The sequence below is a fragment of the Heloderma suspectum genome, chromosome 17 (assembly GCF_057233095.1).
Source record: "Heloderma suspectum isolate Gila_16-S chromosome 17, 16-S_ref, whole genome shotgun sequence".
Taxonomy (NCBI): Eukaryota; Metazoa; Chordata; class Lepidosauria; order Squamata; family Helodermatidae; genus Heloderma; species Heloderma suspectum.
This window is the reverse complement of record NC_139474.1, coordinates 10519071-10546653: the sequence shown is the minus strand read 5'-3', so window position 1 is coordinate 10546653 and position 27583 is coordinate 10519071. Positions and strand designations below refer to the sequence as shown.

General features: G+C 49.4%; 1 protein-coding gene across 1 annotated transcript; it reads right to left on the bottom strand.

Annotated features, from left to right (window-relative positions):
* On the bottom strand, positions 1-27583 carry NR1I3 (nuclear receptor subfamily 1 group I member 3). Its single transcript, XM_084824052.1, has 8 exons — positions 27408-27583; positions 23927-24057; positions 16249-16442; positions 14386-14600; positions 7074-7219; positions 5260-5376; positions 3764-3869; positions 1-1459 (listed from the first exon to the last, which is right to left on the bottom strand). The coding sequence occupies exons 1-8, from the start codon at positions 27581-27583 to the stop codon at positions 1321-1323; spliced, it is 1224 nt and encodes a 407-aa protein (XP_084680178.1). The 3' UTR covers positions 1-1320.

Below are 27583 nucleotides of genomic sequence, written 5' to 3'. Positions count from 1 at the left end.
GGAGCGGAAAAGTGGCAGACAGATGTTGGGGGTAAAATAAATAAATTGCTTCCTTTCAAATGGGCAATTCTTGTGAAGCAGAGAACTCGGTCACCTGTTCTGTCGCCTAATCCGGTGGACCTAAGAATCCTGCGTTTCTGGAAGCTGCATGGGGACGTGTGCACCTTGGCCCTACGGAACTGGCTCGCTTAAGTGCTGACAAAAAAGAGGGGCGGCATGTAGCCTGCCTTGCTCTGTAGTCCGCTGGGTTTCGATGCCTGCTGTAATTCCAGTTTGGCCCCCGAGGCGTTCCTGGGCAACCCTTCTCAACTTGTCAGCAAGTCCATGTTCCATGAAGATGCCATCACTTTCCCCAGAGTGACCCTCCCTCCTGAAGGAAACCAGTGGTAGGCAAAGACGACCCCCGAGAATTCACACGGGCGAGTGTAGCGGGCTGGGGGGAAGCTTGGCAAACAGGGCTGTGCTTTTCATGCTCTCCGAAGCCTAAAGAGGGGTTTAGAGAGCCGAGCAGGGGCGCTCGGAAAGACTTGAGTGGGTCAGACGGGGGGGCTGCTGGGGAGGGTCAGGTGGCCCTTGGCTAAGCCGGGGTCAGCTTTGCAGGGGGGGTGGGGAGGACGGGGTGGGCTGCTGTTGGATTAGCTGTGTGGAAGGAGAGGATTAGATGGGGGGCACAAAAATGGGTTCTGGGCAGATGGGGGGTAACAGCTCTGCAGTTCGGCAAAGGGAACCCCAGCTCCGGATAGCAACCCCAGCTCCGGATAGCAACCCCAGCTCCGGATAGCAACCCCAGCTCCGGATAGCAACAGGGCAGTGCTGCCTCCAGGTTTTGGAGGGCCCTTGGGCAAGAAATCCTCGGCAGGCCTCCTCCCTCAGTGGGTCCACCTTCTCACAGCCATGGCCACTGGTTGCTGCTGTTTCCCGCCAGGGCTGCCGCTTGCTTGCTTGGAAGGCAGGGAGCCGGGGAGCGAGGGGGCCACAGCATGCACTGCTCCTCCCTCTCGCCACCTCTGTCGTCTGGGCCAGCGCGAGAGGCAGGTGAGCAAGCAGGTTGCAGTGGGGAGCAACTCTGGGGGATCTTGCCAGTGGGCCCCTGCTGGGGGGGCGGGCCCTCGGCCGCTGCCCGATCAGGCCTGCCCTCGGTGCTGGCCCTGAGCACAGGTGAACATGCCTGATTTTCCACCAGAGCCCCAGTTCCTGCATTTCAGGGTGAGGTTGTTCATTCTGGGGGAAGGTTCTAGATCCCGTCGTCCGGAGCAGATGTCGGGGACATGGAGGCGATGGAGTTGCGAGGCAACGCGATGCCCTCCCGGCCTCCAGCTTTCAGCTGATAATTTCTGACAGCAGCGGCGTCATGGAGGTGAGATCCTGGGTGTCATGGATGTGAAGGATCTGCCGTGTGTTCTCGACTTTGAGGGTCTGCAGCTCCGTCAGCAGCAAGAGAAGTTTGGCGTAGAGAAACCTGGAGAAAGGGCCACAGCAGCAGCTTTTAGGCCGGTTCCTGCCTCTCAGCCGTCTTCCATATCTTTGGTTCACAGTTGCATTCTCTTTACCCCTTCTGACAATGCCCCACTCAGCCAATGAGTGGGAGAGCCCCCAAACGCATCAGGCTGGCCGGATTATAAAGCAATGCATACAACTTCACTTACCATCTAAAGTGGGGGGCCCTGGAAGACCAGAATGTAAAGCCACCTAATTGCACCTCTGCTTAACAGTCTTGCAGCCCTGACACAAAGAAAGCAGAGAGGTCGCAGCCCTCTCCTCTGCCAGCAGGAGATACCAGAGCTTTGGCATGGCCCGTCTAAAAGCTCTCATTTCAGCTGGCTCTGCTCTTGCTTGCTGCAAACACAACAGCGCCTACCGCCTAGTCCGCAGCATGTGGGGAGGCTTATATGGGGAGAGATATCTTTTTTCCTGCTCTTGCAGCTATGATGCCCACAGAGTCTGAGCCTTTCTTCCTGAGGCTTTTAATGTGTGCTCATGATTGCTCGCTCATGGTAGTTTGCAGATCCTTTACACGACGTCGTCATCCTTCTCGGCCTCTCCCACACTTTGCAGCCATTTCCTCGGCATTTTTTAGATCGGGAAAAGTGTGGCATTACTTAGGAATGGCGGAATGAGACTCTGGTGTAATTGCACAATTCCGCAATACCACAGTGCCATCTGGTGGTTGTCTAATGGAACGTGTAGAAAGGCAGAGAAAGATAAACCCCAGGGGGGAAAAACATGTGTAAAGGAGCTGAGCTTAGTCCCGCAAAGACTCCAGAAGCAGAAGCCTCGGTAAAGGTACAGGTTAAAAGCCTTCCATTTCCTGCCATGTTGGGCCACATTTACACAACAGCCTTAAACGGGCCAGTACCCAGGATTCTATGGGGAAAGTCAAGAGAGGTATAAAACCACCCTAAAATACCCTAGATCAGCCTTCCCCAACCTGGTGCCCTCCAGATGAGTTGGACTACAACTCCCAGCATCCCCCAGCCAACATGGCAGAGAGGGGGAACCTCCAGCCCGCAAGCCTATTCTGGCCTGCGGCGGTTTCCCATCTAGTCTGTGGAGCCTCGTTGGATTCCTCTCGGCCCCCTGGTGGACCCCCCCCACTGTTATAACTCATGGGGATGCAAGTAGCAGGGAACTTGGCAGGTGCTGGGAGGAGAAAGGCAAAATGGGTGGGACAATGATATTGGGGTGTGTGGCCATGCCCACTGATGTCATCTGGCCGCCCACCTAAAAGCGATTCTCCAAAGTGAAGAGCCATTCTGCCACACTGGCTCACTTCACCTATACTGCTGCAAATTTCGTGTAGAGCAAGGGAAGGCAGACCCCAGGCATGCGGGTTGTGCTTAGTTATGTTTTGTTGTTGTTTTTACTAGAACCCCAAAATCTACCAGCTAAAGCCAGCTGCAAAAGACACACACCTAGAATTAAAGATTTCTGTGTCCAGGCATTTTTGAGGACCAGAATCAACTCTTGCAGTCTTTCCACATGCAAAGATCCATTCCGGGTCCAGTCTGCTTTCTAATTCCAGCAGTATAATTTGGGCAGGGTGGGGTCATCTTTGTTGTGGCTGTTGTTAAACAATTGGGAGACAAATCCTGACCAATTTACCTCAGATCACTCTGAGATCTACTAGTAGATCTCCTAGGAATGTAGGAAGCTCCGTATACAGAGTCAGACCATTGGCTTATCTAGCCCAGTATTGTTGACACTGGGCGTGTTTGTACATGAGGCTTTTATTGTGCATTTGTAATTGCTCACTTATGGCAGTTTGTGGATCCTTTGCATGACATCCTCCAGGGCCTCGCCCATGCTTGGTGACCATTATCGTGAGTTTTTTCCCAATGAGGAAAGTGTGGCATTTTTTCTGAATGGCATTATAAAGCCCTGTGTAATTGCGCAATTCCACTCTACTACAGCACCACCTAGTGGTTGTGTAATGGAATGTATAGAAAGACAGGGAAAGAACCCACCCAGGGGAGGGGAAACACACATGTAAAGGAGCCAATTTTAATTCTGCAAAGAATCCGGAAGCAGAAGCCCCGGTAAAGGTGTGGGATAAAAGCCTCATGTAGAACTGCTGTGCCTGGCAGTTGTTCTCCAGGATTTCAGACAGGGGATCTTTCCCAGCCCTACCTGGAGATGCCGGGGGTCGCACCTGGAACCTTCTGCATGCAAAGCAGGGGCTCTGCCACTGCGCTACGCCCCTCACCCCGATCTTGATCTCCCTTCCGCCCCTAAAGAGTCCCCCGAAAGCTCTTTCCCTGCTCACCTGCCTTTAGGCAGAGGGTGTCGCTGGTCGATGTAGCTTTTGAGGGTGAGGGCAATTTTCTCTTGGATCCGGTCGATCTCCTCCCGCTGTGTCACATTCATGTGGTCTGCAAAGTGTCAGGCTCGGGCAGTGAGAGGCAAGGCAGAGGAGAGATGGGGTGGAAATGCTGGCGCCCTCCCTTGCCCCGAGGGGCACGGGTGAGCCCTGCTTGCTGCAGGCAGGGGGGCCCCAGAGCTTGGGAGTGCTTGTGATGGAACGCCTTGCAGCAATGGGGGAGGCTTTCCTTGCCAGCAGAACAGGGGTAGGCCGCTTTGGGGGGGGGTGCATTAAGAAACTTTAGAAATGGCAGGTAGCACCTTAAAGCAGATGTGCAGAACATGGGAAGCTGCCTTATACTGAGTATACCATCTAGCCTAGTACTGCCAGCACTGACAGGCAGCAGCGCCTCTCCAGAGTTTCAAGCAGGAGCTTTTCCTAGCCCTGTCTGGAGATGCTGGGGATCGAACCTGGAACCTTCTGCATGCAAAGCAGGGGCTCTGCCACTGAGCTGCAGTTCCTCCCCTGGGGACGCATCGGGCCCACCTGGGGTCCCAATCCAGCCCTCCAGGGTTCCCCAGAAGCCCACACCCCTTTCCCCTTCCCACCAATCTTTTGGTGGTTTCCTGGCTTTTGTGCAGGTTTCCCCACCTTCTAAGAGGTTGAAACGTCCCTCCTAAGGCCTCCTTATTGGCAGCAAGAGGCTTCAGCTAAAACGTGCTGGTATTTCTGGTACTTTTTGTCCCGCCCCTTTGCCTTTGGCCCCACCCACCACTTGAATGCAGACCTTGAGCTTCTCCAAAATGGAATTCAGCCCTCAGGCTGAAAAGGGTTCTGCACCCCTGCCTCAAAGGCTTCAATAAATTCCGAAGATTTATTATGGGATAAGCTTTCATGACCCAGAGTCCACTTCGTCAGATGCACGAAAGGTTAGCCTGAGGTACTCAGGTTTCAGAGAGGGACAGAACAACCTGGCGTGGAGTAAGCCAGTTAACACACGTCGTGTGAAATTATGATTTATGATTGATCATTTATTGCATTTCTCTACCACCTTTCTGAAACCAAACAAGGTGGTTTACAAAAATTTCAGAACATAAAAAGCACGATCAAGTAAAAAACTTAGTGAAACATTAAAAACAGCAACCCTGAAAAGCCATAATAACCATGGCTTTTGTGGATGCTGTTTTTAGAAAAAGACTGCACAAAGGGAGCGATGCTTGGCACGTGCTCAGCAGTGCTTAGAAAAACTGTTCAACCCTTTGTCTGGGGAGAACAGGCCCTCCATGCACTCAGAAACACCCTTCCAGAGATGCCAGATTTCTCAACATCAGAACAAGGCCAATGTACCAATATTGTGTGCAGTGTGACTCTGGGCTGCCGTGGGTGGGGATCTCTTGCATTTAGGGAGCGGGCTGCAATTTGTGGCTGTTGGGGGGAGTGGCCGGGGGGGGGGGACTAACCTGGGTAGAACAGCACCAAAGCTTGTAGCAGGACATATTCAGCCTCGTGCAGCTGGAGCTTCTTCAAGCTGATGTGGAACTTCAGCAGTGGCTCCAGGTAGATCTGCTGGAATCCCGCTGGAAGACAGAGCGGGCTGATGAGCGCCAGTGTGCATGAGAGGTGGGGGGTGCTGTGGTGCTTGGGGTGGGGCAGCAGAAAGATTTTCTCGAGGGGGACAAATGCAAAGAATGGGTCCCTTCAGGATTCCTTTGCCATGGTAAATAATCCCCTCCGACCACACGACGGTGCATTCGCGCAACATAACCCACTGACCTGTTGTGGCAGGCTGGTTTCGGAAGGGGGCAAGACTCAGGCCTTTGCGGGGAGGAGGCACGAGCTGCGAAGAGCCTCCACACCCCACACCCCACACCCATCATTTTATTATATTTGCATATATATATATATATATTGATTGATTGATTGCATTTATACCCCGCCTTTTTTCTTCTTGCAAGGAACCCAAGGCGGCTTACATTATTCTCCTCCTCTCCATTTTATCCTCACAACAACAACCCTGTGAGGTGGGTTGGGCTGAGAGTCTGTGACAGGCCCAAAGTCACCCAGTGAGTTTCCATGGCCGAGTGGGGACTAGAACCCGGATCTCCCAGCTCCCAGTCCAACACTCTCGCCACTACACCACGCTGGCTCTCATATAATCCTTTTTGATAATGAAATGGTGCATATTCCCAGGTAAATGTGTTCAGCATCAGGACAACAAAAGCAAACTCCATTTTATTCCTGTAGTCACAACAGTGCTATGATTTATGCGAGTTTAAAATGCATAACTGCACTGGCCCAAAGTCTCGTCTTGTCTTTTCTTTGAATCAGGGTTGGCAAATAGGGTTTTTGCTTTGGTTTGGCTTTTTTGCTCAAACACGTCAGGAATGTAGAACCAGCTGTGAAGCATGAAATGGCAGGGAGGAGAGGAGAGAACTGCTACTTATGTACTTCGCAACTTAAGTTATACATGTGGCAGTCCCGGAATGTATGATACATTTGTTTCAGTTCGGTTTTGATCAGGATGTACCCAGTTCATACTGCCTGAACTGAATGTGGACTCAAACTCAATCTGTGGTCAAAGTCTGTACGTCTCCAAGCTTGCAATATGATTTGCAGAATGCAAATAATGCATTGGACAGCATACATGCTTTTGAAAAATGCATACAAGTACACTTAAGCAATGGGAGACTGATGTGTCCATTTCAAAGATGTGCACAACTGATGCATACATTTGGGAAAATAAGCAAGCATGTTTGTGCAGAAAGAAAGAGTCACAATCCGATATGGACACAAGTCAGAACTGATGGGATTATTTAGTAGTGATGCTTCCTCTTAGAAAGGCAAATAGCAGAGAAAATACAAAAAGGCAAAACAGAATGAGTGTTTACCAGTCCCGTGTGCACACAGGCTATCTTAAGATAACAAAAGGAGACCACACCCTTCTTTAGAAAAGGGAGGAGCAAAAGGAAGGAATCACAGGAAACCACACTGTAGGCTATAGAGATCCTAAGGCTGGCTATACCCCAAATACCCTTGAAGTAACTAACTGCAACACTGCCCCCTACCTGTAACGTGCCAATGAGGCTGTGATACTCCCAACATGCACAAACTTTGAGGTGGAATTTGAAGAACTTGACAAGCTCGAGGTCTGCTTGTCCGCACATCGTTACAGCTGTCTAATGGGAGGACCCATAAGATCATATGGTCCTGTGTCTAAAATTGCTGCTTCCACTCAGTGTGGCAGTTGGAGGACTCTAGACTTCCGGCGACTTACCCAGGGCTCCATCTTGGATGGTATAGCAGTGCTGGCCACACTCCCAGGCCTTGGTCTCCTCGTTGAAGACGGTGTTGAACTGGATCTGGCAGATCTCAAGGGTGGCCCCCTTGAGAAGGGAGATCTGATCATCGATTGGCAATTTTCTAGTTGCAGGGAGGGGGGGAATGGGGCAAAAAGAGATTGGTAAGCATTGGCACCAGCTCAAACCGGTCTCCTGCCCCTTTTGTTGAAGGCCCAAGGCAAAATTTGCAGCTCGTATTCTACCCAATTGCTGCTCAGCAGGGGCATTGCTAGGCTGGGGGCCATGGGACCACGGACCTGAGTCTATTTCCCAGGGCCCCGGATCTCAGCGGAGGCTGGTGGCTCCGATTTTGGTGGGGCTGTGAATCCATCCTGGGTTTCAGTCAGAACCAGCCAGAACTCTAAAGGAGGTATCCAAGGTGCTGAACCTATTTTACTTGTTTTTCCCATTTTCTTGAACTACTTACAAGGCACACACAACTCACAAGCCCCAGTTCGGACACTACAGAAATATAACAAGGGGGTTCAGATTTCATCTTTTAATTTGTTGATATTTTTAAAAATAAAAATCCAGCAAACACGCCATTATTGGGGAGCTGTTCTTAATTTGACTAAGTATATCTTACCAGTGATGAAAGCAGCCAATTAAAGCAATGAAAATAAATATTTATTTCAAACAAACTCAAGTAAAGAATAAATTAGACTCAAAACTACAGAACTAGCTTCGGCTACAGTCCTATGCATCGTTGGCTTTACAAAGGCACCAGTTCCTGTTCGGAGAGCCTGGCCTCCCTGATCCCAACCCAAGGCTTAACCTTCACCCTCGCGTGCAACAGAAACATCCCTCCATCCCCCTGCTATGCTCAAAGACAGTTGGCAAGCTGGCCTTTTAGCCCACTCAGTCTGCCTGGCCAAGCTAGGCTGTACTGAGGCCCTGCTCCTCTCTGGACAGCCGGGCCTCCCCTACTCTAACCCTAACCTGAGGCTTAACCCTCACCCTCACGTGCAAAGGAAACAGTCCCGGGTCCTGTCTGGAGACACGTTAAGGCCGCACCACTGATGCTGGGGTGCCCTCCTGTGGCCACCTCGGAGCACTGCAGTATGTTTATCTCAATAGTCCTGCACTTATACTGGGGTGCCCTCCTGTGGCCACCTCTGAGCACTGCAGTATGTTTATCTCAATAGTCCTGCACTTATACTGGGGTGCCCTCCTGTGGCCACCTCTGAGCACTGCAGTATGTTTATCTCAATAGTCCTGCACTTATACTGGGGCGCCCTCCTGTGGCCACCTCTGAGCGCTGCAGCCTGCTATTCTGAATAGCGAATTTAAGTCCTTAGCGCTCATCCTGGGGTGCCCTCTTGTGGCCACCTCTGAGCACTGCAGTATGTTTATCTCAATGTTGTTGTTCAGTCGTTCAGTCGTGTCCGACTCTTCGTGACCCCATGGACCACAGCACGCCAGGCCTTCCTGTCCTGCGCTCTCTCCCGGAGCGTGCTCAAGTTCATATTCACTGCATCGGTGATGCTATCTAGCCATCTCATCCTCTGCCGTCCCCTTCTCCTTTTGCCTTCGGTCTTTCCCAGCATCAGGGTCTTTTCCAGGGAGTTTTCTCTTCGCATTAGGTGGCCAAAATATTGGAGCTTCAGCTGCAGTATCTGTCCTTCCAATGAGCACTCAGGGTTGACTTCCTTTAGGATGGACTGATTGGACCTCCTTGCAGTCCAGGGGACTCGTAAGAGTCTTCTCCAGCACCACAGTTCGAAAGCATCAATTCTTCGGCGCTCAGCCTTCCTTATAGTCCAGCTCTCACAGCCATACATTACTACTGGGAAAACCATAGCTTTGATTAGACGGACCTTTGTCGGCAAGGTGATGTCTCTGCTTCTGACTCTGCTGTCTAGGTTGGCCATAGCTTTCCTCCCAGGGAGCAAGCGTCTTTTAATTTCATGGCTACAGTCACCGTCTGCGGTGATCTTGGAGCCCAAGAAAGTAAAATCTGTCACTGCTTCCATTTCTTCCCCTTCTACATGCCAGGAAGTGATGGGGCCAGATGCCATGATCTTAGTTTTTTTAATGTTGAGTTTCAAACCAGCTTTTGCACTCTCCTCTTCCACCCTCAACAAGAGGCTCTTGAGATCCTCTTCGCTTTCTGCCATTAGGGCGGTATTGTCTGCATATCGGAGGTTGCTGATAATTCTCCCGGCAATCTTAATTCCGACCTGTGATTCATCCAACCCGGCATTTCTCATGATGTACTCTGCATATAAGTTAAATAAGCAGGGTGACAATATGCAGCCTTGTCGTGCTCCTTTCCCAATTTTGAACCAATCGGTTGTTCCATGTCTGGTTCTTACTGTTGCTTCTTGACCCTCATATAGGTTTCTCAGGAGACAGGTAAGGTGGCCTGGTAGTCCCATCACTTTAAGAATTTGCCACAGTTTGTTGTGATCCACACAATCAAAGGCTTTAGTGTAGTCAATGAAGCAGAAATAGACGTTTTTCTGGAATTCTCTTGCTTTCTCCATGATGCAGCAAATGTTGGCGATTTGATCTCTAGTTCCTCTGCCTCTTCGAAACCCAGCTTGTACTTCCGGTAGTTCTCGGTTCGCATACTGCTGAAGCCTAGCTTGTAGGATTTTGAGCATCACCTTGCTGGCATGTGAAATGAGTGCAATTGTGCGGTAGTTTGAACACTCTTTGGCGTTGCCCTTCTTTGGAATTGGAATGTAAACTGACCTTTTCCAGTCTTGCGGCCATTGTTGAGTGTTCCAAATGTGTTGGCATATTGAATGCAGCACTTTAACAACATCATCTTTTAGGAGTTTAAATAGCTCAGCTGGAATACTGTCATCTCCGCTAGCTTTGTTGTTAGTAACGCTTCCTAAGGCCCACTTGACTTCACTCTCTAGGATGTCCGGCTCAAATTCAGTGACCGCACTACCATGGCTATCAGGGACATTCAGATCTTTCCTGTATAGTTCTTCTGTGTATTCTTGCCACCTCTTCTTAATCTCATCTGCTTCTGTTAGGTCCCTGCCTTCTTTGTCCTTTATCATGCCAGTCTTTGCACAAAACGTTCCCTTGAGATCTCCGATTTTCTTGAAGAGATCTCTAGTCTTTCCCATTCTGTTGTTTTCCTCGCTTTCTTTGCATTGTTCATTTCAGAAGGCCTTCTTGTCTCTCCTTGCTATTCTCTGTAACTCTGCATTCAGTAGGATATATCTTCCCCTTCCTCCCTTGCTTTTCGCTTCCCTTCTTTCCTCAGCTACTTGTAAAGCCTCCTCAGACAGCCACTTGGCTTTCTTGCATTTCTTTTTCTTTGGGATGAATTTCGTTGCTGCCTCCTGTACAATGTTACGGACCTCCGTCCATAGTTCCTCAGGCACTCTGTCTATCAGGTCTAATCCCTTAACTCTATTCCTCACCTCCACTGTGTATTCATAAGGGATATGACTGAGGTCATACCTGAATGGTTTAGTGGTTTTCCCTACGTTCTTCAATTTAAGCCGAAATTTTGCAACAAGAAGCTCATGATCTGAGCCACAGTCAGCTCCAGGTCTCGTTTTTACTGACTGTATAGAGCTTCTCCATCTTTGGCTGCAAAGGACATAATCAATCTGATTTCAATATTGACCATCTGGTGATGTCCATGGGTAGAGTCGTCTCTTGTGCTGTTGGAAAAGAGTGTTTGCTATGATCAGCGTGTTCTCTTGGCAAAACTCTATTAGCCTTTGTCCTGCTTCATTTTGTACACCAAGGCCATGCTTGCCTGTTATTCCGGTTATTTCTTGACTTCCTACTTTAGCATTCCAATCCCCTATGATGGAGAGGACATCTTTTTTTGGTGTTAGTTCTAGAAGGTGTTGTAGGTCTTCATAGAACCGATCAACCTAAGCTTCTTCGGCCTCAGTGGTTGGGGCATAGACTTGAATTACTGTGATGTTGAATGGTTTGCCTTGGATTCGTACTGAGATCATTCTATCATTTTTAAGATTGTACCCCAGTACTGCTTTTCCCACCCTTTTGTTGACTATGAGTGCTACTCCATTTCTTCTAAGGGATTCTTGCCCACAATAGTAGATATGATGGTCACCTGAATTAAATTCGCCCATGCCTGTCCATTTTAGTTCGCTGATTCCCAAGATGTCGATGTTCAATCTTGCCACCTCATGTTTGACCACCTCCAACTTACCTTGATTCATTGATCTGACATTCCAGGTTCCTAAACAATATTGTTCTTTACAGCATCGGGCTTTCTTTTCACCACCAGACACATCCACAGCTGAGTGTCCTTTTGGGTTTGGCCCAGCCGCTTCACTCTTTCTGGCGCTACTTGGAAATACCCTCTGCTCTTCCCCAGTAGCATATTGGACACCTTCCGACCTGAGGGGCTCATCTTCCAGCATCATATCTTTTAGCCTTGTGATACGTTCCATGGGGTTTTCTTGGCAAGAATACTGGAGTGGGTTGCCATTTCCTTCTCCAGCGGACCACATTTTGTCAGAACTCTCCGCCACGACCTGTCCGTCTTGGGTGGCCCTGCACGGCATAGCTTATGGCTTCACTGAGTTACGCAAGCCCCTTCGCCACAACAAGGCCGTGATCCGTGAAGGGGCTATTATCTCAATAGTCCTGCACTTATACTGGGGTGCCCTCCTGTGGCCACCTCTGTGTACTGCAGCCTGCTGATCTCGATAGGCACGTTAAGGCCTCACCGCTCATGCTGGGGCGCCCTCCTGTGGCCAACTTTGACCACTGCAGCCTGCTATTCTGAATAGCGAGTTTAAGACCTTAGCACTCATGTTGGGGTGCCCTCTTGTGGCCACTCTAAGCACTGCAGCCTGCTGATCTCAATAGTCCTATTATGTGCGAGGATACATGGATTAGCATCTGCTTATGCCACATTGCACTCCTTGGAAGGAAGGGGCTGGAAAGAAATTCAGTTAACTGCTTTTGAAAAATTACACACCTTGATCCCAGGCATCGTTCAGCGACAATTTTTCAAGGGGGATTGCAGCTGGGGAGGGAAGGGTTAACTCCCCCCACAGAGAGATGGGGGGGAGAGGGAGCACCAAAGTTGGAAAACAGAATGATGGACATATATAACGATTAAAAAACCAACAACTTTGAGAACAGTAGGCATTGCACTGAGGAAGGACTATATGTATCTCAGCGGTAGAATACAGACGTTGCATGCAGAAGGAGGTCCCATATGTTGGATAATAGGGACAACTCTGCATGCTTCCAGACACTAGGGGGTGATAGAGAATGTCCGGTAGTCTGATCAGTTCCTTTTTCCTGCTCCCTCCCCTTCCTTTTCCTTCTTCCATCTTCCTCTGCCACAAGTGCCATGTGGTCTCTCCAGAAAGGAAGCAAGTAACCATATATCATGCCTTCAGCTCACTTAAACTCATGCATCCAGCTTTAGGGGGTGTTTATAGTTAAAAACTGTTAAAGAGCCTTCTCTGACAATGTGTATAAAAGAGTCTTCTCTGACGTACTAATAACGTCAATTGATTTGGACTTCTTTTAAGCTGGCTCTAGCCTGTGTTTATTGCCTCCAATACTAAATGCTGGGTTGCCACACTCTCTATATATGAAGCAACTCTGCTGTGAGTCACACCAGACTTTCCAACACCATGTTCAATCCTGACAAGTTCTGGAGTGGGGGGAGGGGACTTGGAGAGCTGCTTCCAATGTTCCCCACCCTGGAGTAGCCAATCCAGGGCGGAGTCTGTATGGAGCAGCTCCATTGGTTCAGGTGCTTGTCAATCATCCCATAGCACTGGTGGACTACTTAATCTCTCTGGTCAGTAGAGCCAGCAAAGAAAGACCTGTCCCCTGCTTCCATATAGCAGAATGCTTTTATCAGGCCAGCTCGGAGATCACAAAGACCCACAAGCATTTTTTTCCAGATCTGTTCATCAGGCAAGATGTTACAAAAAGCAGGTTGGTTTGCGGGTCGGGGGAAACAGGAGGAGGAAAGAGAGCTGACTGGATGTTGCATAGTCAGAGTCTTAAGAGGATATGGAGGGAGAAGAGAGTTTGCAGACATTCAGATTGGGCTCTGCACGGTGATGGGGTGGTTTCAGGTTTCAGTGCCTCCTAGGACCACTGGGAAGCAGACCATTGTAGACCCTCCCTTTTTGCCAATATAAAATCCAGCTAATTCCAAACTATCTCCATCTTGGGTGAACTAGATGGTTCCTTGGCTGGTGGAAAGACAGAGATCAGCTAGGCAGTCTTTCAGTTAACAAAGCATGGGATAAATTTAGATGCTGTGTTAGGTTTTTAAAAAACAAAGAACCAAATTCCGTAGTTTTGCCGAGTAGCTGGAGGAGATGAATCCCCAGAGAAAAAAGCCGCAGCTTCAAGTGAACAGCTGCAGACAGACCACCAGCCAGACGCACGAGTGGCCAGCGTGTGGCAGCTTCGTATAGGTTCAGATAACGTTAAGCACAAGTATCTCTTATATTTAGCCGGGGGGGGGGGGCATTGGCCAGTTTGCATTAACGCAGAACCGGGGTCCCCACGCATTTGGGAATTTGAGAAACTACCGTGGGTGCCACCACAAAATGGCTCCCATGGAGGATGGGGCTAGTCACATGACTGCCGTGGGGAGCCGGCTAAAAGTGAGTGAGAGGGGGGTCGGGGAGAGAAACAGTGGGGCTGGAGGCTGGGAGGGCAGAGAAAGAACAAGGCGGGAGACTAGAACAGGAGAGAAAGGAGGCTGCCCTAATATTTTCCAAGGTTTTTTTTAAACGTTTTTGAAGGGGGTGGGAGGGGAGAGCTCTGTGGGCGCTGCGTTGGGGACCCTTGACTCAGAATGTCTGTCCCTCCGTAAATCCCTTGCTAGCTCCTACCACAACATTTCTGGCTGCGGGCCTAATGAAGACATGACAGAGCAGAGGTGCTGAACCTTTCAGCCCAAGGGTCAAATTCAATTTTGGAGGAGCTCCCGGGGGCCACATTCCAGTGGTGGGTGGGGATGAAGGCAAAAGGGGGTGGAGCCCAAACTACAAAAAATACCAGCCTCTTTTAGCTTCAAGCTCTCACTGCCAGGAACGAAGCCTCAGGAGGGGCATTTCAACCTTTTAGAAGGAGGGGGGAAATTGCAGAAAAGCCAGGAAGCCAGCAAACGATCAGTATTTGGGGGGAAAGGACATGGCTGGATTTGGCCCCTGGGCCTAAGGTTACCCATGTCTGTAGTAGAGGGTGAGTAACAGAGGGCAGAGAGGACCTAGACATCTGTCCAGGGTGATCAAACAAAGAGGCACGGCCACCCACCTGAAAGACGGGATGGCCTTGGCGAACTGGATTACTTGCTGAATCATGAAGGTGCTGAGGTCCGCAAAGAGCGGCAACAGGGAGAAAACATCAGGCAGGACCTCTTCCGGGTAGCTATCCACAGGGTCTTGAAGGCTGAGGGGGCACAGCGGAGGAAAGGTGCCATGCGGAGGACTCCAAGGTCTGGGACTGTGGATAGACAGGCGCACTGGAGGCTGGAGACAGAGGCTGCGTCAGAGGGGCTCACAATCAACACAAGCCCCTGTTTCTTTGTGCCAAGCCTGGGACAAGCTCAACAGCCTTCCCCCCCCCCCTTGGCTAAGTGTCTAGTCCTCATGAGGAACGCGTGGACATTTTAAAAGCCACCTAATTGCCGTTCGCCTGGCCCTCTGTGGTGAATAAAATTCACCTACAGAAGTTAGTTCAGCAAAGAGCCACTTCTGTCCTCTCTCTCTCTCTCTCTCTCTCTCTCCCCCTCTTTTTGTTCTGCAGTAAAACCAATTTGAAACAAAAACATCTGTGGATAAGGCAGGAAGGCTGGCATGTCATGATGATGTGGACTCTAATCCACGAAAGCTTATGCCATAATAAATGTGTCAGTCTTTAACATAAGGCAGGGATGCAGAACTAACCCATGGGCCAAATTCCATTTCTGGATGGGGCCAGAGAAAGGTGGGGCCATCTGGGGAACCCTGGAAGGCTGAATGGAGGCCCAGGTGAGTCAGGTCTGCCCCAGGGCCTGAACTTATGCCCCCCGCCCAATTTAAGATGTCACAAGAAGCTTCTTCGGTTGTGCTGCAAATTGGTTAGTAGTCCAAGTGGGAGGTGAAATTGTTTCCATTGGGTTTTTCTGCCTCAGGCCCTCACATGACTTAATTTTTAATGCATTTTATAGTTGTAAGCTGCCTTGGGAGGGCTTCTGCCCTGAAAGGTGGCCAAGAAATATTTTAAATAAAAATAAACCAATAAATGAATTGTTTATTTTTATTTTTTCATTTCTGTACCACTGCAGGTAGGTGAGAATTTTCGTTAGTTTTCAACAAGAATTCACCAAAATGTGCACATTTCCTCCTATATGGGATGGAAAGACCTTGCAATTTTATTTTATTTTTAAAGGGAAGTGGGAGAAAGGGAAACAGGCCGATTCGTCCATTTCTAGCCAGCTGCTAGTAGGCGACGAACAAAGAAATAAAAAGACACATTACATGCATTCGCAGCAGTCTGGCTGTTCTTTGAAAGGAGGGATGCATTTATATGGCCCTCTGCTGTAACGCAAGGTGTGGTCTGAAGGTGCATGATGCAGCCCCCTTGCTGAAGCCAAGCCGGGCTGGCCCTGGACAGGGTCTGGATGGGAGACCACTTGTGCACACCTTGATCAGGGCCGCCTCCAGGGTTCTGAGGGCTGCTGGGCAAGACACCCTCAACGGGTCCCTTCCGCCTTTCTCATCACTGCTACCCTCAGAGAGCCAGGGAGCAAGCAGGCCGCGGCATCGCCTGCTCCTCTTTCTCCCGCCCTCCGCTGTCTGGGCCAGAGCGAGAGGCAGGGGAGCAAGCCGGTTGCAAGGGGGAAAAGGAGGAGGAGCAACTCCAGGAGGGTTTTGTCACCAGGCCCCTCCTGGGGTGCGGGCCCTTGGCAGGTGCCTGACCATGCCAACTCTTGACGCCCGCTCTGCATGAGAGCCCTGCGGGGAGGTGGGGAAAGTCATGGTGGTAGACGACTCCAGGGGGCTCTTGTCAGTGGGCCCCAGCGTGCGTGGGGCCCTCGTCCGGGGCCCGACCAGGCCTACCCTGACCTTGATTGCCATCTCTGAAACAAGGGTGGGATGAGCAGAAGCGAATGAAATACGCCCCTCTGCAGCTCACCTGGTAGTGGATGAACTGGGAGAAGCTGGAGTCGAAGTTCCTCTGGTGCGCTTCGGTGAGGATGCCGATCAGCTGCTCCTGCTCGGCGGTGAGGCCGCTCTCCTCGGGCGGCTCCACCCTGGGACTCTGCTCTCGCTGGAGCTTTTGCTGCCGCAGCGCCCGGCGCTCCCGCAGAGCCTCCTCTGACATGATCACTAGGGCGGGAAGGAGGAGAGGCCACCTGGGGTTTGGGTTCAGCTCAGGGAAGAGGCCCGTGCGCCTGGCGTGCCACTGAGCCAAACCCAAACTCCAGATGGCCCATGAGAAGGCAAGCGCCCCACGGGCCACGATCCACGCCTGCTGTGCCCCTCTGAGCATCGCACCAGATTTCAGACGGGCCCCATGTGCAATGGATGGCCGAGGGGTTGGACTCGCCAAACCAGGCTCCAAAATTTGGATTCGGCCGAGTCGGTTGGCCTTTAATGATTCATTATGGGCTGCTTCCAGACTAAGTTAGTTGAACCTAGTCCTCATTGAAATCAATGGGACTTAAGTCAGGACTAACTAGTCCCATTGATTTCAGTGGGGCCTGAGTTCATCCTAATCAGGATGCAACCCTGTATTTTCCTCCTGCCTTTCCTCCAAGTTGCTTGCGTCACTGTACTTGGTCCTCCCCCCACACGCCTACCCCCATTTTATTGTTCTCTAAAGCAACCCTCCCCTTCATGGATCACTGCCTTGTTGTGGCGAAGGGGCTTGCGTAACTCAGTGAAGCCATAAGCTATGCCGTGCAGGGCCACCCAAGATGGACAGGTTATGGCAGAGAGTTCTGACAAAATATGGTCCACTGGAGAAGGAAATGGCAACCCACTCCAGTATTCTTGCCAAGAAAACCCCATGGAACGTATCACAAGGCTAAAAGAGATGACGCCGGAAGATGAGCCCCTCAGGTCGGAAGGTGTCCAATATACTACTGGGGAAGAGCAGAGGGTATTTCCAAGTAGCGCCAGAAAGAGTGAAGCGGCTGGGCCAAAGCCGAAAGGACACTCAGCTGTGGATGTGTCTGGTGGTGAAAAGAAAATCCGATGCTGTAAAGAACAATATTGTTTAGGAACCTGGAATGTCAGATCAATGAATCAAGGTAAGTTGGAGGTGGTCAAACATGAGATGGCAAGATTGAACATCGACATCTTGGGAATCAGCGAACTAAAATGGACAGGCATGGGTGAATTTAATTCAGGTGACCATCATATCTACTACTGTGGGCAAGAATCCCTTAGAAGAAATGGAGTAGCACTCATAGTCAACAAAAGGGTGGGAAAAGCAGTACTGGGATACAATCTCAAAAACGATAGAATGATCTCAGTACGAATCCAAGGCAAACCATTCAACATCACGGTAATTCAAGTCTATGCCCCAACCACTGAGGCCGAAGAAGCTGAGGTTGATCGGTTCTGTGAAGACCTACAACACCTTCTAGAACTAACACCAAAAAAAGATGTCCTCTTCATCATAGGGGATTGGAATGCTAAAGTAGGAAGTCAAGAAATCACCGGGATAACAGGCAGGCATGGCCTTGGTGTACAAAATGAAGCAGGACAAAAGCTAATAGAGTTTTGCCAAGAGAACACGCTGATCATAGCAAACACTCTTTTCCAACAGCACAAGAGACGACTCTACACATGGACATCACCAGATGGTCAATATTGAAATCAGATTGATTATGTCCTTTGCAGCCAAAGATGGAGAAGCTCTATACAGTCAGTAAAAACGAGACCTGGAGCTGACTGTGGCTCAGATCATGAGCTTCTTGTTGCAAAATTTCGGCTTAAATTGAAGAATGTAGGGAAAACCACTAAACCATTCAGGTATGACCTAAATCATATCCCTTATCAATATAAAGTGGAGGTGAGGAATAGATTTCAGGGATTAGACCTGATAGACAGAGTGCCTGAGGAACTATGGACAGAGGTCCGTAACATTGTTCAGGAGGCAGCAACTCAATCCCTCCCAAAGAAAAAGAAATGCAAGAAAGCCAAGTGGCTGTCTAAGGAGGCTTTACAAGTAGCTGAGGAAAGAAGGGAAGTGAGCAAGGTGGAAAGGGGAAGATATATCCAACTGAATGCAGAGTTCCAGAGAATAGCAAGGAGAGACAAGAAGGCCTTCTTAAATGAACAATGCAAAGAAATCGAGGAAAACAACAGAATGGGAAAGACTAGAGATCTCTTCAAGAAAATCGGAGATCTCAAGGGAACTTTTTGTGCAAAGATGGGCATGATAAAGGACAAAGAAGGCAGGGACCTAACAGAAGCAGATGAGATTAAGAAGAGGTGGAAAGAATATACAGAAGAACTATACAGGAAAGATCTGAATGTCCCTGCTAGCCATGGTAGTGCGGTCACTGAATTTGAGCCCGACATCCTAGAGAGTGAAGTCAAGTGGGCCTTAGGAAGCATTACTAACAACAAAGCTAGCGGAGATGACAGTATTCCAGCTGAGCTATTTAAAATCCTAAAAGATGATGCTGTTAAAGTGCTGCACTCAGTATGCCAACAAATTTGGAACACTCAACAGTGGCCGCAAGACTGGAAAAGGTCAGTTTACATTCCAATTCCAAAGAAGGGCAATGCCAAAGAGTGTTCACACTACCATACAATTGCGCTCATTTCACATGCCAGCAAGGTTATGCTCAAAATCCTACAAGCTAGGCTTCAGCAGTATGCAAACTGAGAACTACTGGAAGTACAAGCTGGGTTTTGAAGAGGCAGAGGAACTAGAGATCAAATCGCCAATGTTCGCTGGATCATGGAGAAAGCAAGAGAATTCCAGAAAAACGTCTATTTCTGCTTCATTGACTATGCTAAAGCCTTTGATTGTGTGGATCACAACAAACTGTGGCAAATTCTTAAAGTGATGGGAGTACCAGACCACCTTACCTGTATCCTGAGAAACCTGTACGATGGTCAAGAAGCAACAGTAAGAACCAGACATGGAACAACCAATTGGTTCAAAATTGGGAAAGGAGTACGACAAGGCTGCATATTGTCACCCTGCTTATTTAACTTATATGCAGAGTACATCATGAGAAACGCCGGGTTGGATGAATCACAGGTCGGAATTAAGATTGCCGGGAGAATTATCAGCAACCTCCGATATGCAGACAATACCACCCTAATGGCAGAAAGCGAAGAGGATCTAAAGAGCCTCTTGTTGAGGGTGAAAGAGGAGAGTGCAAAAGCTGGTTTGAAACTCAACATTAAAAAAACTAAGATCATGGCATCTGGCCCCATCACTTCCTGGCATATAGAAGGGGAAGAAATGGAAGCAGTGACAGATTTTACTTTTTTGGGCTCCAAGATCACCGCAGTTGGTGACTGTAGCCATGAAATTAAAAGATGCTTGCTCCTTGGGAGGAAAGCTATGGCAAACCTAGATAGCATAGTAAGAAGCAGAGACATCACCTTGCCGACAAAGGTCCGTCTAATCAAAGCTATGGTTTTCCCAGTAGTAATGTATGGCTGTGAGAGCTGGACTATAAGGAAGGCTGAGCGCCGAAGAATTGATGCTTTCGAACTGTGGTGCTGGAGAAGACTCTTACGAGTCCCCTGGACTGCAAGGAGGTCAAATCAGTCCATCCTAAAGGAAATCAACCCTGACTGCTCATTGGAAGGACAGATAATGAAGCTGAAGCTCCAATATTTTGGCCACCTAATGCGAAGAGAAAACTCTCTGGAAAAGACCCTGATGCTGGGAAAGACTGAAGGCAAAAGGAGAAGGTGACGGCAGAGGATGAGATGGCTAGATAGCATCACCGATGCAATGAATATGAACTTGAGCACGCTCCGGGAGAGTGCGCAGGACAGGAAGGCCTGGCGTGCTATGGTCCATGGGGCCACGAAGAGTCGGACACGACTGAATGACTGAACAACAACAAAAGCAACCCTGTGATATAGGTTAGGTTAGGCGGAGAGGTGGTGAATGGCCTATGGTTTTCCACTGCCAGCTTTGTGGGTGGGGAGGATTTGAACCTGGGTCTCTCTGCTTCTAGCCCTCCACGCAGCCTTTCCTCCACCTGATCCCTTCCAGATGTTTTGGATCTCCAACTCCCATCAGCCCCTGCCAGCATGGGCAAGGCTCAGGATTGTGGGGAGTTGTAGTCCAAAACATCTGCCGGGCTGGAGCAAAGCTGCTCGAACCACTACACCATGCTGCTCTCTTGCTATGACGCTGCATATCCCAGGGCTAAATAGTGGCTCTGAAAACAAGGTTCTAGTCCCCGTGGTCCCAGTCATACTCAGGTCCCTGTGGCAGGCATGGCGCAAGACTGCAAGGAAGGCATTGCGTGGCGGTAGTGTCTTTAATACACCAGCTTTCTCTGTTTCTCTTGCTTGTCTTCTGCCTTGCCAGTGCCCGGCTGAACTCCTTTCAGATTCTGTAGGGAGAACTTGACTGACTGATTTGTTAACACGCCTCTCCCCTCTCGGGCATACAGATCCTGCCGACAGAAGCCGGCTCCTTCGCAGCATTCAGGAGAAACTCGGGTGCAAGTCAAAGCCGCTTGCGTGCGTGTGGCTCAGATCTGGACTGTTTCTCTTTTTCGGTAAACAAACGCAATGTGCCCAGGGCTAATAGCAGGCGGACTGCAGCAAAAAACTGCAATACTTCACCCTTTTTCATTCTTGCTCACTGCTCTTTCTCTGTGTCTGCTGCCCTGAGGAGCAGGATAAATCTTTGGCCAGAGATTTAACTTGTCCCCATCATATTATTCTGTGTTCAAAGACCTATTTGGGCTCTGTTGCCAGCCTGCCCTTGTTTGCTTTCGGAGGCAGAGGGAGGGAAAACTTGAGCGTTTTCTTCTGCAACCAGAAGTGGTGATGAATCTATTCTTGTGTTCTCTTTGTCTGTGTTCTTTCTTTTCTTTCCCCCCTCCTTTTAATGAAATCGGACCCTCTGGGCCTGTCAATGCAGAGGAAAGCCAGGCAGGGCGGCCTCATCCATCCAGATTTTCCAGTGCGTGGTTCCCTGGGGAGATGATGCGGCGTTCCTGACAGCTGCCTCCTCCTCCCCCCTCCCCTGTACACACACCGCCCTGCAGCTGTGGGCCACTGCCTCCCGCATTACCAAGGATGGCTTTGCAGAAGCAAAACAAGCGGAAGGCTTCCCCCCCTGCGCAGGAGGCCCAAAGCCCCTTGAAGCTGCGCCTATTGCACTGTTCACCCGCGTGCGTGAAACTCAGCCATACAGGACAAATCAACCAGCCAGAAGGACAGAAGAAGAGCTGTGCTGGATCACACCACGGGGCCATCTAGTCCAGCTTCATGTTTCCCCACAGCAGCCAACCACAGCCTGCCGAGAAGCAAGGCCTGCTGGTTGTTCCCCTGCACCTGGCTTCCAAGGGGACTTCAGAGGTTGCCTAGTCTGACTAGTTCAGTGCAGAATCCACAAAACAGGATGCAACAAAGCAGGGGTGTTGAACCTCTCTCAGCCCGACGGCCAAATCCCATTTCAGAGCAGCTCCCGGGGGCCACATTCCAGTGGTGGGCGGGGCCAGAGGCAAAAGGGGGTGTGGCCAGGATTCTAAAACCACCAGCCTATTTTTAGCTTCAAGCTCTTCCTGCCAGTAAGTCAGAGCTTTTCTACACAAGGCTGTTAATCACTATACCTACTTTCAGTTTCATTGCAGGACTGAGAGCCGAGCTCTACACAAAGACCTTTTCCTTTCCTGCTTTTCTGCTATATCACCTCTAGGTGGTGCTGTGCTATGGTGGAATAATACAAGTACCACAAGTAGCTCTTTTGCTTTCAGAAATAATACCCCATTTTCTCCACTCTAAAAAAATAAATAAATGGGAAAGTGCTCTTAAAAAACAGAAGCAAAACTGGTGCATCACGACGTCATCAAAAGAACCCGTAAACATGGGGTTCTGGCTGGGTCATGCTGGGAATTGTAGAACTTTTTTTCTGTCTAAATACGCATAGAGTTGTGCCCTTAGTTCTTTCCACTATTCCTCATAGGGTGTGGTTTTCAGTATATTGCCTCTAGTCACAGAGGCTCCATTTGGCTGTCATATCCACTAGCTGTAGATAGATCTGTCTGCCATAGGAACATATAAACTGCCTTCCTGGAGCTATCCAGCCTAACATTTGGTTTTCCACAGTGGGTGGCCAGCCAAATGCGTCTGGGAAGCCTGGAGCAAGGAGCAACTTCTCCCTCTTGTCCCCCTGAAGGTCGGTCTAGAAACGTTTTAAATAAACAAATAAATTAAACAAAAGGGTCAAATTTAGCTTCAAAACAAGCTACATTCAAACTATTTGGAGCTCTGTAGGCCATTTAAAAAAAAAATCAAACCTACCCAATTCTCCACCCCCGCCCCCACCCCTACCTGTCACCACCCTGGTGCATAGAATTGCTGCCTAAATTAAAACACATATATATCGAGAGACTTCATCTAAGTTACAGGGTTGTTGTGAGAATAAAAGAAGAACCTTGTGCAGCATGCTGTGCTTGGTACAAGGCAAGATAGTGTTAAATCAACAGCAGAAGCATGAACCTACCTGTATACTATGTTAATCATCTAAGGCCCTCCTCCAGGTGCCTCCTCCAAGGGAGGCTTGGAAGGCAGCAACAAGGGAGAGGGCCTTCTTGGTGCTGGCCTCCAAATTTTATCTCCCCGACGAGGCCTGCCTGCCACCAACATTGTTATCTTTTTAGCTACAGGTAACAGTTAAGACCTTCCTCTTCTCTTAGGCATTTGGCAGCATATGATGAGGTTTTAATCAGGTCCTGGATTTTTCTTGTTGTTTAAAATTGTTTTAGGTATGTGTGTGTCTCTCTGTGTGCTGTCTGTTTATACCTTTGTATGTAAACGGTTTTTATACTATCCATAGTGTATTTTTAAGGATTTAATCTTTGTAAACCACCCAGGAAGCTTTGGCTATTGGGTGGTATAGAAATGTAATGAATGAATGCATGAATGAATGAATGGTTACCCGGAAAAGGTGTTTCTGCCTTACCACACTCTGCTCGGCTGTTTCGAGCCATTTTTCCCCAAGAAGGGATCTTTATGAAGCCAAAAAGCCGCCACCCACACACAAGAGGGTGGTATCAGCAGGACTGGGAGAACCCTGAGTTTTGCAGAAGTACAAACAATAGTTTTTTTAAAAAAAAAACCCTAAAAGGGCTGTAGGGGCGGAAACTCCATCAACAGCCCAACAAGGACTAGTTGGAGAAATGAAACAGAAAACCCAGGAGCAGGAATGGAATGGAGCACCCTGGAAGAGGGTGTGGCTGGCTGGAACCCTAACAGGAACACTCCACGCTGCAATGTTTTGTTGCAGCTCCCACTTGCAGAAAGCAACAACTTCCCATCTCATGGCGACTTATGTATTTATCAGATTCATTTAAGTCCAGTGGAGGCTGGCAGCTCTGATTTCAGTGGGGCTGTGGAGACCTGGGTTTCATTCAGAACCAGCCAGAATTCTAAACTAGCTATCCCAGGTGCTGAACCTATTTTGGGGGGTAGGGTCCAGCACCTTGGAGAGCTCCACTGGCCTCCGCTGTTTAAATCCTGCCTTTTTTATACGATGGAGATCAAGGCAACGTGCCAAAGCGGTCCCCCGTCCAAACACTGACCAGCCCCAGATCCTGGCCCAGAAAGCCTGGCAAAAAGCAAGCCCAGAAGAACCCGGGCACACTTACTGTCCTTCCTCATGCCCACGGCCAGGCACTTCTGGTAGCGACAGGCCTGGCAGTGGCGCCGCTTGGCTTTGGTGATGGTGCAGCTGCGGGGGAACGGGCAGGTAAACTGGACACCCTTGATGACTGTGCGCCTGCGAGACCAAGGAAGGAAACGGAGATCAGCCCATGAGCACAGTTAATGCTGTTAACGTGTAGCACTCAAGTGCTGGAAGAGGTGGGGTGGCCACATACTCAGATGGCTTTAAAGAAGGCAGCCCGCCACCGTCCCTTCGAGCCTAACCTCTGAGATATGCCGCCTGTCTCTTCAAGCCGGCCCTTTCCACCAATCATGCAAAATCCCCACATTTTTTCCCTTTTCCCTCCCCTTCCCCTTTCCTCATGTGTCATGTATTTTTAGACTGTAAGCCCGCGGGAAGGGATGGTCTTATTTTATTGAGGGATGGTCTTTCCTACTCAAGACATTTATCATGCACATGTCATTCCCTACTCATGTTTGTTTACAAGTTCTTTAGATGACGAAGTGACCCTCCACCTTTGCTTCTGCACCTAACCAGCACTTTCAGAGAGGGGTTTTTTTTGAGAGGAGGGGAAATGTGGCATTTAATTGTGAAAGCGAAAGAAACCCTTTCCTTTTTCACTTGTGCATTTGTGCTATTCCGGTATACCACAGTGCCACCTAGAGGTTATGCAGTGGAAAAGCAGGAAAGGAAACACTCTTGTGTAGCGCTCGGATCTAAATTCTGTGGCGAAACCAAAAGTAGATACAGTGAATGAACAGCCGATGAACAGCCTCGTGTAGAAAAGCTCTGAGTGACTGTAAGTTGCTCCACGGGCCTTTTATTTTTTAGATTAAAAACAACCATTAAAAAAACACAACCGTACGAGAAGTTTTTTAAAAGCAGCACCCGGCCCAAAAGAAGCTGCTTCGTCTAAAACTTCCAAACGGCTACTTAGGACGATCTCACATCTGACTCACTCGTGGGAGACTCCTTCTTTTGGACTGTGTCGGGAACAATACCCCGGGGCCGCTGTCTTTTGTTGTTTGGTTGTTTGGTTTTGGTTTTTACAGCTGCTTTTTAACCCTTTCTGTGGTTCTTGACAAATTTTCTTTCCCCTGCGAATTTTTGCTAGTGGCTTCCCCAGCCTCCCAGGACGAACAGCATGGCAAGGGCAGACCAACCTGGCCCCATCCGCCCAGAGAAAGAGCAGAGGCCAGGCATTTGTTTCCCTCCTCCCTGCCAGAACGAACACGGTCAGCTTCCCTGGGGCTGCAGGAACAAGGCCGGTGCCAAGGGCCGGCATGGTTGGGCACCTGCTAAGGGCCCACACCCCAGCAGGGGCCCATGGACAAGAAGCCCCTGGAATTGCTCCTCCTCTTCAGCATTGCAACCTGCTTGTTTGCCTCTCACTCTGGCAAGGAGGAGCAGAGATGCCACGGCCTCCTTGCGCCCTGCTCTCCACCTGCCAAGCAAACAAGTGGAGGAATGAGGAGGAGAAAGAGCAAGAGCAGCTGGGGGACACACACTGTGGCCACCCCCCTCTGCCAGGGGGATGGCGCAACCTCTGCCTTCCAGGAAGAGCATCATGGCAAGGGGGAGACCAACGTGGCCAGAGGAGACGCAGCTGCAGGGAGCTTGTTTCAGAAAGAACGCTCTAAGCACTTTGCAGCTCCAGGGCCTTTTCCCTCCTTCCTCCCAGCCCATTTTCCCCTTGTGTCTGTGCCATTTCAGTCGCAAGCCTGAGGGCAGGGGCTGCCTTATTATTGATTTTTGTAGGCCCTTCTGGGACGCTTTATCAGCTGAAGAGCCAGTGGTGTAGTGGTTAGAGTGCTGGACTTGGGAGACCCGGGTTCTAGTCCCCTCTGGGCCTTACAGCTCACTGGGAGACTTTGAGCCAGTGGAGCCTGGTGGCTCCAATGTCAGTGGGGCGGTGAATCCGCTCTGGGTTTCTGTCAGAACTCTAAAGGAGCTATCTATGGTGCTTCAGAACCTTTAGAGTTTTGACTGGTTCTGCCTGAAACCTGGAGTGGATTTGCCACCCCCCTGACATCAGAGCCATGAGACTCCACTGTCTGGGGCACGTCACTGACTCTTGCCCTAACCTACCTCACAGAGTTGTTGTGAGGGTAAAATGGAGAGGGAGAAGAGGAACATGCATGCTGCCTTTCCTCTTTTTTGGAGGAAAAGGTGGGATATAAATGTATCAAACAAACAAACAGATAGATAGATAGATAGATAGATAGATAGATAGATAGATAAAATGGTACGGGTAGAAATGGTTGTTCTTAATATTTTATGGTTTTTAATGTCCTTTTTAGTGTGTTAAGTTTTTTTTTTAAATTGTTGTTCACCAACTTGAAGGGTTCTTGTTGTTTTTTTAGCAAACAAGGCAGTATATTAATGTGATAAATAAATACATAAATAAATAAATGTAAAATGATGATAATAATGATAATAATGATCCCCCAATAATACTCCTTGCAAATTAAAAATACAAAGCTAGCATATCAGGGATGATGATTCTATCCCAGTCTGCCCACTGATTTTCTACTTGCAGGGATGTGTGCATGTGTGTTTTCTCCAGAGGCAGCATGCAAAATATCTCCCCACAAACAGCTAGAAATGACGCCGTCCATACTTCCACCCCAAGGCGCTCCTGCTCCGTGAGGAAAAGAGCATCTGGAGAAGATGGAGTGCAGACATGTAGCAGTTGACAGTGCCCCTGAGGAAGATTTCAATGGAAATGGATTGGGACTACTAAACAATATCTCCTGTGCCTAAAGGTTTGCTTCTGTCTCTGCCCCAGTGTCTTTCCCCCTTTCTTCTTTGCCATGGTAGACAAGGCTTTGGAAAATGTTATTTGAGTGATTGGATTGCTAAGTATCTGGCGGGGTAGTGGTCATTTTGGAAGCTAATAATGACAGTCCCCGTAGCCACACCCCCAAGGAGAGTCCAAACATCCAGGCAGCTGTGTAGTTCCATATCAACAAGCCATTTCTAGAAGTTTCCACCTCCACCAGGAGCAGGCCTTTGGTAAAGCTAATGGGTCTAATTGCCTATTCAAGACCAGGCCGCCCCACAAATATTTTGCGTTACAATAGAGATCGCTCACAACTATATATTGGCCTGGTTCGCATGGAAGGACAACCCAGAGTATGGTCTGTTGTTGAATCATGGGTTGCTGAATCATCGTGCATTGTTGCTGAATCGTGGGTTGTCGTTATGTGGGAACCCTGCACTAAGGTTTCACTATGGGTTGTTAACCACAAACGAACCAGGAAAAGAACCCATGACTTGTTGTTGGGTTGTGAATGCTGGGTTGTCCATGGCTGAAAGAGTTTCAACACCCCTGTTTTAAAAAGGCCCAAACAGGGTTTAACTTTTCCTTGCAGGGAAGTTGCTTCCTCTGATGGTTTGGGTGGCCCTCTCTGGAAGAGGGGCAAGGAGCAGCTTGGAGCAGAAGGGCTTGGGGGGGAGCATACCGGAAGAACCCCTTGCAGCCTTCGCAGGTCATGACATGGAAGTGGTAGCCAGTGGCCCGGTCTCCACACACGGCGCAGGTTTTCTCCTCCACCTCCAGATCCGTGTCGCCACGACTGGAAGCTGTGGTGCAGGGGCTGCTGCAGCTGCTGGTCTCACCGTCCGAGGGGCACTGCAT